The 11,960-nt window shown below is 46.8% G+C and overlaps 1 protein-coding gene across 1 annotated transcript in view; it reads left to right on the plus strand.

Annotated features, from left to right (window-relative positions):
* Arid1a (AT-rich interaction domain 1A) overlaps positions 1-6,948 on the plus strand; it is a 75,317-nt gene extending 68,369 nt beyond the window's left edge. The window contains 3 exon segments of the mRNA XM_040756402.1: positions 415-1,306; positions 1,613-1,743; positions 3,929-6,948. Of these exon segments, the coding sequence (XP_040612336.1) occupies positions 415-1,306; positions 1,613-1,743; positions 3,929-5,653 (2,748 nt within the window). The 3' untranslated portion in view covers positions 5,654-6,948.
* Positions 6,949-11,960: the final 5,012 nt, after the last annotated feature.

The raw sequence follows: 11,960 nt of genomic DNA on the forward strand, positions 1-11,960 counted from the left end.
TCCCTGTCTCTCAAGTCTGTCTTTTCTCTAAAAGGGCTAGAAATAGCAAGCCAATTGTGGTGCATGTCTTTAAATCCCAATGTTGGGAGGTAGAGACAGGCGGAGCTCTACAGAATAAGTTCCAGGACAGCCAGAGCTGTTACAGAGAGAAAGCATGTCTCAAAAAGCAAAAGAAGGGGGTGGGTTAGAAATTGATTTTATTTTTTTGGTTTGAGGTTTTATGTATTTTTCTATTTGAAGGGAAAACCCTAGAAGAGAAAATAGTGTTTTTTTTTTTCTCAGAAACTGTATATGTCTTGTCTTTCAAGGGGACAAAAGATAAATGAATTAGTGTATAATGGGAGTCACCCGTGTCACTTGTGACTTTTGTGACTGAATATACAATACTGATTTACTCTCTGTTTTCTGTCTTAGAATTATAAGAGGCCGATGGATGGTACATATGGCCCTCCTGCCAAGCGGCATGAAGGGGAGATGTACAGTGTGCCATATAGCGCTGGGCAGGGGCAGCCTCAACAGCAACAGTTGCCTGCAGCTCAGTCCCAGTCTGCCAGCCAGCAGCAAGCGGCCCAGCCTTCCCCTCAGCAAGATGTGTACAACCAGTACAGCAATGCCTATCCTGCTACTGCCACCGCTGCTACTGAGCGCCGACCAGCAGGCGGCCCCCAGAACCAATTTCCATTCCAGTTTGGCCGAGACCGAGTGTCTGCACCTCCTGGTTCCAATGCCCAGCAGAACATGCCACCACAAATGATGGGTGGTCCTATACAGTCATCAGCTGAGGTTGCTCAGCAAGGCACCATGTGGCAGGGGCGTAATGACATGACCTACAATTATGCCAACAGGCAGAGCACAGGCTCTGCCCCCCAGGGTCCTGCTTATCATGGTGTGAACCGAACAGATGAAATGCTCCACACAGATCAGAGGGCCAACCATGAAGGCCCATGGCCTTCCCATGGCACACGCCAGCCTCCATATGGTCCTTCAGCCCCTGTTCCCCCCATGACAAGACCCCCTCCGTCTAACTACCAGCCCCCACCAAGCATGCAGAATCACATTCCTCAGGTATCCAGCCCCGCTCCCCTGCCCCGGCCAATGGAGAACCGTACCTCTCCTAGCAAGTCTCCATTCCTGCACTCTGGGATGAAAATGCAGAAGGCAGGTCCACCGGTACCTGCATCACACATAGCGCCTACCCCTGTGCAGCCCCCTATGATTCGGCGGGATATTACCTTCCCACCTGGTTCTGTTGAGGCCACACAGCCTGTGCTGAAGCAGAGAAGGCGCCTCACAATGAAAGACATTGGTAAGGAGAGCTCCCTGATTGGGTGGCTGAATCTACTACCCCTTTCCATCTTTCACATGTCTCCCTCCATTCTGATATTCTGGATTTGGTTAAATCAGGTACACTGTTTACTGAAATAATGCAAAAGAATTTGAAGGGCGGAAGAAATCAGCTGATTTCAGGTTTTTCTTTAAGGCCCTGCCGTATACGGGTGTCCTAGGCAGCTTAGGAGCAGTGAAAGCAGAGTAGCCTGACTAACGGGACAGCCTTGGGGTGCTTCCAGCCAGCCAGGGCTTGGTGGATGAACAACACAGAGGTTTATTTCAGGAACCCCGGAGGCATGGCGGGTAATGATGTCCCTCAAATCTGGGCTCCTGGCGGAGAGCACGTGGGCGTTAGACACCATTAACATCCTACTATATGATGACAACAGCATCATGACCTTCAACCTCAGTCAGGTGAGTACAGGTTTCTGGGTGAGATGGGGGAAAGACTAGGATATTCTTCAATGTAGATAATACAAACTGACAAGCGTGAAGCCATCCTCCGCTGACATACTTGTCACTTTGCTGGAAATGTGTTTATCCTGTTTCCCTTGACACTGAGCATGTCAGTCCTGTTGAGGTTGGTTTCTTTGGTTTTGAGACAGGGTCTTACTAACCTCCTCGGACTCATGGTTCTTCTGTCTCAGTCTCCCTAGCTTCCATGCTCAGCTAGGAGTTTGTTTTGTTTTTGTTTTCTGAGATAGGGTTTCTCTGTAGCCCTGGCTGTCCTGAAACGTACTATGTGGACCAGGCAGGCTTCTAACTCACAGAGATCTATCTGCCTCTGCCTCCATCCTCTTAAAAATGCTGCTCCCAACTGGGAAAAATTTTGTTCATGGTAAGAAACCAGTAAGATAGCTCAGCACATCTTTAATCCCAGCACTCTGAAAGCAAAGGCAAACAGATTTTTTATTTGAGGCTAGCCTGGTCTACAGAGTGAGTTCCAGGGCAGTCAACAGTACACAGAAAAACTCTGTCTCAAAACAAACAAACAAACAAACAAACAAACAAAAAAAAGAAAATCAGTAAGATGGCTCAACTGCTAAGACACTTGCCAGTGGAAACTGAGTTCAGTTCCCATGTAGAGGTGTAAGGAGAGAACAGACTCTTCAAAAATCCTGCTCTGACTTCCATGACGTGTGGAGTGGCATGCCTCTCCACCCATAACACTGTTTCCTTCCTTCCTCCCTCCCTTCCTTCCTCCCTTTCACTGATTTTTTATCTTGTCTTTTTGAGACAAGGTTTCTCTGTATAGTCCTGGCTTTCTGGAACTTGCTTTGTAGACTATGCTGGCCTGGAACTCATATAAATCTATCTGCTTCTGCCTCCGAGTGCTGGGATTAAAGGCGTGTACCACAACCACCCAGCACTAAAGGATTTTATTTATAGCTTAATTAAAAAGAAATTCAAGACTCGAGACTGGGATTATAATTAAGATGAAGTTTATGACCCAAAGATAGACTTCCAGTACCATATAAATCAGGTATGGTGGCACAAACATAGTCACAGCACTCAGGAGGTGTGTGCTTAGGAGATCAGAGGTTCAGAGTCGTCTTTGTTTACCTAGGTAGTCTTGAGGCCAACCTGGGGTACATGAGGCACTATATGTATGATGATGATGATGATGTGATGACGACGACAGAAAAAGGGAAGATAGACTCTTTGAGATGTTTCCAACCTACCAGGAATAGCATTGTTGTATCCTATTTCTACTCTTAAATAAAAGAAGGCATTGCTAATCTTAGTTTTCTTTCATGACTTAACTGGGATTATATCTCTGATTCACCAGCTGGCCAAAAAGCATGACTATTTCCATTGAATAATTTTGCTATCCATAAGAAAGTAATGAAATTTTCATTATTTTTCAAATGCTAGACCAATTTGAGGTTTTTTTTTTTTTTTTTTTTTTTTTTTTTTGGTTTTTTTAGAGACAGGGTTTCTCTGTATTGTTTTAGAGGCCGTACAGGTTGGCATTGAACTCCCAGAGATCCGCCTGCCTCTGCCTCCCGAGTGCTGGGATTAAAGGCGTGCGCCACCACCGCCCAGCCCAAGGCCTAATTCTAAAAATCAAGTGGATGGAAGGAATTCAACCAAATGTTAATCTTAACTGGAAATTAGTGGAGAATAGATGAACATCTGTTGACAGTGCATCCCCTTTTGTAGCTTGTGTTGGGAGGGCTCAACCCAGCCCGCTTAGACTTGGCCTCCATGTGACCATGGAATATAGAGGCCACCCTAGAGAGGCGATGGCATTGGCCGGGAAGAAGCCTGGTGAAAAGCAGAACATTCATTCAGAAAGAAGAGGTTTAAAGGTATTAGGTGGTACTGGTGGGAGACTAACATTTGCAGCCTGCTGGGGGCAGGCTTCTTCGTCTGTTGTTTAGGCAGAAGAAAGCTTTGTGTACTTTTCTTTGAGAAGGAAATGGTGTGCGAGAAGTGAATACCCAATCTTCTGGAACAGGAAAGAGCCTTTAGAAGGGAAAGACTTTACCTCCTCAGGGAGAAACGTCTTAACTTGAGAAGGAAAACTGGATAGAGCTTCAGGATTCTTGGGTCAAGGATTCTTCCCTTGGTTCATTTACTTTTTTCTGTCTTTCAGCTCCCAGGGTTGCTAGAGCTCCTTGTGGAATATTTCCGTCGATGCCTGATTGAGATCTTTGGCATTTTAAAGGAGTATGAGGTTGGGGACCCTGGACAAAGAACACTACTAGACCCTGGGAGATTCAGCAAGGTGTCTAGTCCAGCCTCCACAGAGGAGGAAGAGGAAGAGGAACTCCCAGATCGTAAGCTGGAGGAGGAGGAGGAAGTGGTTGAAAATGATGAGGAGATGGCCTTCTTTGGCAAGGACAAACCAGCTTCAGAGAATAGTGAGGAGAAGCTAGTCAGTAAGTTTGACAAGCTTCCAGTGAAGGTCGTGCAGAAGAACGACCCATTTGTGGTGGACTGCTCAGATAAGCTTGGGCGGGTGCAGGAGTTTGACAGTGGCCTGCTGCACTGGCGGATTGGGGGTGGAGACACCACTGAGCATATCCAGACCCACTTTGAAAGCAAAGTGGAGCTGCTGCCTTCCCGGCCTTATATGCCCTGCCCAACGCCCCCTCGGAAACACCTCACAACAGTAGATGGTGCACAAGGGACAACGGAGCAGGAGGGACCCCCACCTGATGGCCTTCCAGAAAAAAGGATCACAGCCACTATGGATGACATGTTGTCCACCCGGTCTAGCACGTTGACTGATGAGGGAACAAAGAGTGCAGAGGCCACTAAGGAAAGCAGCAAGTTTCCGTTTGGCATTAGCCCAGCACAGAGCCACCGGAACATTAAGATTTTAGAGGATGAGCCCCACAGTAAGGATGAGACCCCACTGTGTACCCTTCTGGACTGGCAGGATTCCCTTGCTAAGCGCTGTGTCTGTGTTTCTAATACCATCCGGAGCCTGTCATTTGTGCCAGGCAACGACTTTGAAATGTCCAAACACCCGGGGCTATTGCTTATCCTGGGCAAGCTGATCCTACTGCACCATAAGCATCCAGAACGGAAACAGGCACCACTAACTTATGAGAAGGAGGAGGAGCAGGACCAAGGGGTGAGCTGTGACAAAGTGGAGTGGTGGTGGGACTGCTTGGAGATGCTCCGGGAAAACACGCTGGTCACCCTTGCCAACATCTCGGGGCAGTTGGACCTATCCCCGTACCCTGAGAGCATCTGCCTGCCTGTACTGGATGGACTCCTACACTGGGCGGTTTGCCCCTCAGCTGAAGCCCAGGACCCTTTCTCCACCCTAGGCCCCAATGCCGTCCTCTCTCCCCAGAGATTGGTCTTGGAAACCCTCAGCAAACTCAGCATCCAGGACAACAATGTGGACCTGATACTGGCCACACCCCCCTTTAGCCGCCTGGAGAAGTTGTATAGTACCATGGTGCGCTTCCTCAGTGACCGAAAGAACCCAGTATGCCGGGAGATGGCCGTGGTACTGCTGGCCAATCTGGCACAGGGCGATAGCCTGGCAGCCCGAGCCATTGCAGTACAGAAGGGCAGCATCGGCAACCTCCTGGGCTTCCTGGAGGACAGCCTTGCTGCCACACAGTTCCAACAGAGTCAGGCCAGCCTCCTCCATATGCAGAACCCACCCTTTGAACCAACTAGTGTGGACATGATGCGCCGGGCTGCCCGAGCACTGCTTGCCCTGGCCAAGGTGGATGAGAACCACTCAGAGTTCACTCTGTATGAGTCACGACTGTTGGACATCTCGGTATCACCGTTGATGAACTCATTGGTTTCACAAGTCATTTGTGATGTACTGTTTTTGATTGGCCAGTCATGACAGCCGTGGGACACCTCCCCTCCCTGTGTGTGTGTGAGTGTGTGGAGAACTTAGAAACTGACTGTTGCCCTTTATTTATGCAAAACCACCTCAGAATCCAGTTTACCCTGTGCTGTCCAGCTTCTCCCTTGGGAAAGCCTCTCCCGACCCCCACTCCCTCACGCCTTTCTGTTCCTCATCCTCACCTGCTTCCCTCAGGACCCCACCCTATTTGAAAAGACAAAGCTCTGCCTACATAAAAGACTTTTTTATTTTAACCAAAGTTACTGTTGTTTACAGTGAGTTTGGGGAAAAATTGGCTTTCCCGGTTCTTGCATCAACGGGATGCCACATTTCATAACTGTTTTTAATGGTTAAAAAAAAAAGGAAAAAAATACAAAAAAAACCCTGAAGGACAAAAGGTGACTGCTGAACTGTGTGGTTTATCGTTGTCCATTCACAATCTCGCAGGAGCCGAGAAGTTCGCAATTGTGAGCAGACCCTGTTCACTGGAGAGGCCTGTGCAGTAGAGTGTAGACCCTTTCATGTACTGTACTGTACACCTGATACTGTAAACATACTGTAATAATAATGTCTCACATGGAAATGAGAGAAGACGCTGGGTCAGCAGCAAGCTGTAGTTTTTAAAAATGTTTTTAGTTAAATGTTGAGGAGAAAAAAAAAAGGCTTTTCCCCCAAAGTATCATGTGTGAACCTACAACACCCTGACCTCTTTCTCTCCTCCTTGATTGTATGAATAACCCTGAGATCACCTCGTAGACTGGTTTTAACCTTTAGCTGCAGCGGCCGTGCTGCCACGTGTGTGTATATATGATGTTGTACATTGCACATACCCTTGAATCTCCACAGTTGGTCCCCTTCCCAGCTACCCCTTTATAGGATGACGAGTTAACAAGTTGGTGACCTGCACAAAGCGAGACACAGCTATTTAATCTCTTGCCAGACATCGCTCTTCTTGGTGCGATGCTGTACAGGTCTCTGTAAAAAGTCCTTGCTGTCTCGGCAGCCAATCAACTTATAGTTTATTTTTTCTGGGTTTTGTTTTGTTTTGTTTCCTTTCTAATCGAGGTGTGAAAAAGTTCTAGGTTCAGTTGAAGTTCCTGATGAAGAAACACAATTGAGATTTTTTCAGTGATAAAATCTGCATATTTGTATTTCAACAATGTAGCTAAAAACTTGATGTAAATTCCTCCTTTTTTTCCTTTTTTGGCTTAATGAATATCATTTATTCAGTATGAAATCTTTATACTATATGTTCCACGTGTTAAGAATAAATGTACATTAAATCTTGGTAAGACTTTGTGAAGCTTTTTTATTTTTACACTATTTATGAGCTTTACCTATGCCTGGAAAGATGGTTCAGCAGCTAGGAAGACCCATGTGTGGATGGTGCATAACCTCCTGTTCAATTCCATGGGATATGACACCTGATTTGGGCCATAGACACCTATACTCACCTCCACAAACTCACACATTATTAAAACTAAATCTTTAACCAGGGCCAGAGAGATGGCTCAGTGATTAAGAGCATTTCATTTTAAAAAGCACCCTGGTTTAATTCTCAACACCCCCATGGTGGCTCACAACCATCTGTAACTCCAACACTAGGAGTGATCCAACACCCTGTTCTGACCTCCATAGGCCCTAGGCACACAGGTGGTATACATGCATGCAAGGCACTCATACACATTAAACAAAAATCTTTAGCCAGTCTTTTAAAAGTAATATAAACCAGGCATGGGAGTACAACTCTTTGATCACAGTACTTGAAAAACAGATGCGTTTCTGAGTTTGAGGCCAGCCTGGTCTACATAGTTCCAGAAGAGCCAGAACCATAGTGAGACTGTTTTGCTCTTTATCAGGCTGTCACCTCTCTAGTGTTTCATTGTCCAAGGAGTGTCCACTCTACACAAAATACAACAGATGGTTTCATGGCTCACATTATCATCTGATGTTTGTCAGGGGTCTTGCCATGCTCAGAGCCAGAGAACATGTCCAAGGCTTTCAGTTCAGGCTCAACTTCCCAAAAGAGTTAGAGGGCATCAGGTGGTGGTAGAGCACACCTTTTGAGGCCAGCCTGGTTTACATATATACTTGGTTTTTTGGTTTTTCGAGACAGGGTTTCTCTGTGGCTTTGGAGACTGTCCTGGAACTCGCTCTGTAGACCAGGCTGGCCTCGAACTCACAGAGATCCGCTTGCCTCTGCCTCCCGAGTGCTGGGATTAAAGGCGTGCGCCACCAATGCCTGGCTTACATATATACTTGTAAAGGTATTTGCTGCCAAGCCTAATACACAGGCCCCAACTCCCCAAGACCCACGTTAGAAAAGAACCCAATCCTCTACTTCTAAATTTTCTCCTCTGTGGCTTTGGAGGTTGTCCTGGAACTCCTCTGTAGACCAGGTTGGCCTCGAACTCAGAGATCTGCCTGCCTCTGCCTCCCGAGTGCTGGGACTAAAGGTGTGTGCCACCAACGCCCGACTGCTTCATTCCTTTCTAACATGCATCCTGGCACGTGGTATCTACTTAATAACTAGTTAGGTGGCATCAGAGTGGCAGATGCAGTTTCTTTTAAGTCAATACTGTGATAACTATCCCCTTCTGTTCACCCCTCTCTATTCATCATCCCTTTCCTTAGTAAACAAAGTGCAATGACTCCCTTTCATATGCAACTCAGGGCCCACCTGACCAAGGCCCTCCATCCACAGCAGGCTTCAGGGAGAGTGGTTTCTGTTGGATTTGACAAGGGGCAAGTGTCAAGAGTTTTAGTCAAGCATTCATCAAACTTGGTGTAGCTGTTAAAGCTGTTAAATACATTTGAGTCAGGGACAGGAATGGCAAAGTAGTACTTACTGAGAAAGAAAAACCTTTGTCAACCTACATGGTTTCTGATTAAAAACAAAAGGGGGGGAGCAGTGGGGGCCTTTAGTCCCACCACTTGGGAGGCAAAGAGGTAGGTGGACCTCTATGAGTTCAAGGCCAGCCTGGTCTACAAAGTGAGTTACAGGACCGCCTAGGCTATTACACAGAGAAAACCTGTCTCAACAAAAACAAAAAAAAAAGGTGGGGGGGATGCTTTTCATATCTATTTTACTTAATAATAACTACTAATCGCTGTTTTTGCCTTGGGCCTTGAACTTTCCAATCTAGAGAGTGCATTTCTGGGCTGTGTGTGGAGCATTACCTAGGAGTTCTGTTTCCTGGGTTTCTTTAATCGGCTCGCCTGCAATTTCGGAGCAGCCTAACCCAGTCCCCAGTTTCTGACAGGAGTTACCACTGGCCAAGAGAACTGCTGACCATTGAGCTGTGAGTAATTGGCTTTTGAGAAGTAAATAGAACCTGGCCAGTAGAGAAACCCGGGTGTGGCCAGTAGTTCTTTTCCCAGGCTCCTCCCTCCCACCCACCCCCAAATGACCTTAACCTTCTTTCAGAGCTGGACAGCAGCCAAGTCCAGCCTAAAGCTGATTGGCTCTTTTGCTTGGCAACCACTGCCACCCCCAAGGGACTAAGGCCTTCCCACCAGGTCTCTCAGTGGAATCAAGGCTTCTAACTATTGAAGGCAAACACTGAAGGAGGTGCTTTTGTACATGTCAATGGTTTTTGAAGCATCAGTGTTGGCACTTGCAACTGGAAACAGGGAAGGGTCCTAGTAACCTGGGGTGTGTGGGACATGGCAGAGGTCAAACAGGATATTTTTGGTAACTGTCCAAAACCTAACTGATGTCATATCAGATGTCAGGATGGCTGTGAATACTCACAGCATCCTTGGAAACTGTCAGTGAATAGTTTTTTATTGTTTTATGTACAGTGAGAAGTATCAAAAGTTCACTGTTCGCCCGGCGTTGGTGGCGCACACCTTTAATCCCAGCACTCAGGAGGCAGAGGCAGGCGGATCTCTGTGAGTTCGAGACCAGCCTGGACTACCGAGCAAGTTCCAGGACAGCCTCCAAAGCTACAGAGAAACCCTGTCTCGAAAAACCAAAAAAAAAAAAAAAAAAAAAAAAAAAAAGTTCACTGTTCATCGTGAACACTAACCTTGACTACTGACAGTTGCTGGGAAGGAATCAGGGCCATATGGTCACTTTCATCTCCATGGTGTGGCATCAGATCTAGTGTCCCAGGTCAAGGTCAGCTACTGCAATCCCATAGGAAGGGGGCTCTGGAAAGTTTTTTTGAAGGGGGGGTTGTTTTGGGTTTTTGGAGACAAGATTTCTCTGAAAAAGTCCTGACTGTCCTAGGACTCTCTGTAGACCAGGTTGGCCTTAAACTCACAAAGATCTGCCTTCCTCTGCCTCCCGAGTGCTTCGATATAAGGCGTGTGCCACCAACGCCAGGCTCTGGAAAATTTAACGCCTGGAAACACGATAGAGAACAGATATTTACACTGGGGCAGTTTCTCAGCCCAGCCTGGGGCCCAGGTCATGTCAGGTGTGGAGGCAGACAAGGCAAGGAAGCTACGAGGAGCAATGAATTGTCAGAGTGCTTCAGGGAGGGGAGCCTGGTGTCTACGTACTCGGTGGGAAAACCGTTCTTTGGACATGTGGTTAGAACAGCCCCAAAGAGTACTTTATGCTAATCACTCGTAAATCACTTGAGGGCCAGTGGTTTCTGAACACATCTTCCTTGGTGGCGCTTCCTCATTGCCAGTGGCCTGGTGTGGTCCCACTGGAAGAAAGAGAAGGTAGGTACTATTAGGACTTGATGCGCCTTTTACAGGATACTAAGTGCAGTTCCTAGAGACTCCTAGCCAGGAAGAGATAAAACGTTTAAACTTGGGAACAATTACTACATGAAGTAACTGGGCATGGTGCCTCACACATATAAGTAATCTCAGCCCTCAGGAGGCTGAAGTAGAAAGGATAATGAGTTTGAGGCCAAGCTAGGCTACATAGCAAGACTCTGTCTCAATAATAATACCTTTTTCTTTCAAGACAGGGTTTCTCTGTGCAACCGCCCTGGTTGACCTGGAACTCACTTTGTACACCAGGCCTGCCTCTGCCTCCCAAGTGCTGGGATAAAACGTGTGTGCCACTACTGCCTGGCTGCTCAATTATATTAACAGAGCCAACTTGGAAAACTGGGACCTAAATTCAAAACACATGTAACCTTGGGCAATTCCTTTAGTGAACCTTGATTTCCTTATGTTCAAAATATGGCATAAAGTTAAATCGATTTGTTCCCCAATCACAAAACATGCAAGGCACTGTGAGGTTTTGCTGCTGTTTTTGTAGCACTAAGGATTAATTGAATCTAGGACAAGAACTCTGTTACTGATTTACACTCCCTGCTCACGCTGCCTTTCCAGGTGTTCTAATACTTGGGTGAAAGATTTCCTGGTCTTCCATTGTATTTCAGAAGTTAATATTCCAAAAGAGGAAAACAGGTACTGAAATGACACAGACAGGATAAAGCAGACGGTGCTGAAACAGACAAGTGACAGAACAGGGTGACAGATGAGGATGGACATAATTTGTCCATGAAGCCAAAGGGTGGTCTGATGTGATGTTTCGAGCAAAAAATGCATAGGCAGACAAGTTCAAAGAACAAAAATGATGTCATCCTCTTGAATTTTAGGATTGTAGAAATCACGGCACATTGCTTGCATTGATTAGGAATCTGTATTGTGAAACTGTTCCCTGGAGTATTTCCTTTTAAATGCAAGGTGGGAAATGTGGTCTTTCTGGAGCCCTGGGACATGGCTGGCTGTCTCCCTTGCCTTCTCTCTTTCTAGTGGCTCGGCTGGCTGTGTTGCTGCAGGCTCCGTTTTAACTGCAGACTGTGGGGGCAAACTGCAGAGTACTGCCTCTTTTACCTCCCAGCCTTGGAGCCCCAGTGCCGGCTCCCATCCCATCCTGCCACCTTCCAGTCTAAAAAGCCTGACTGGCAGGGCTTTGAGAGCTTAAGATGCAGCTTCCTCGTTTTCCTGTAGGAGTAGAAGCCAGAAAATGAAACGGGAAACAGAGCAGAAGAGGAGGGGGTTGGGTAGCTGGGAAGGAAGGAAGGAAGGAAGGAAGGAAGGAAGGAAGGAAGGAAGGAAGGAAGGAAGGAAGGAAGACATTGCCGCCAAGTGCAACTGAAGAGTAGACAAAGTTCTCCCTCCAAAGGGTGTTTCAGCAGACACTCTCATTTCTCACAAGAGGGCCCCTGCGTTTTTGACAAGTAGATTCTGAGGGAATTCGATGTGAATAGACAGAACCTTGAGCATTGCCCCCTGTGAATTCACAAAGCAAGGACAGTTCATTTCTCCATTTTGTCTTTAAAAGACAGAGTGCTGCAGAGCCTCTAGAGATTCAAGTCACAACCTTGTG

Source organism: Mesocricetus auratus, unplaced genomic scaffold, assembly GCF_017639785.1.
Source record: "Mesocricetus auratus isolate SY011 unplaced genomic scaffold, BCM_Maur_2.0 Super-Scaffold_100014, whole genome shotgun sequence".
Lineage (NCBI taxonomy): Eukaryota > Metazoa > Chordata > Mammalia > Rodentia > Cricetidae > Mesocricetus > Mesocricetus auratus.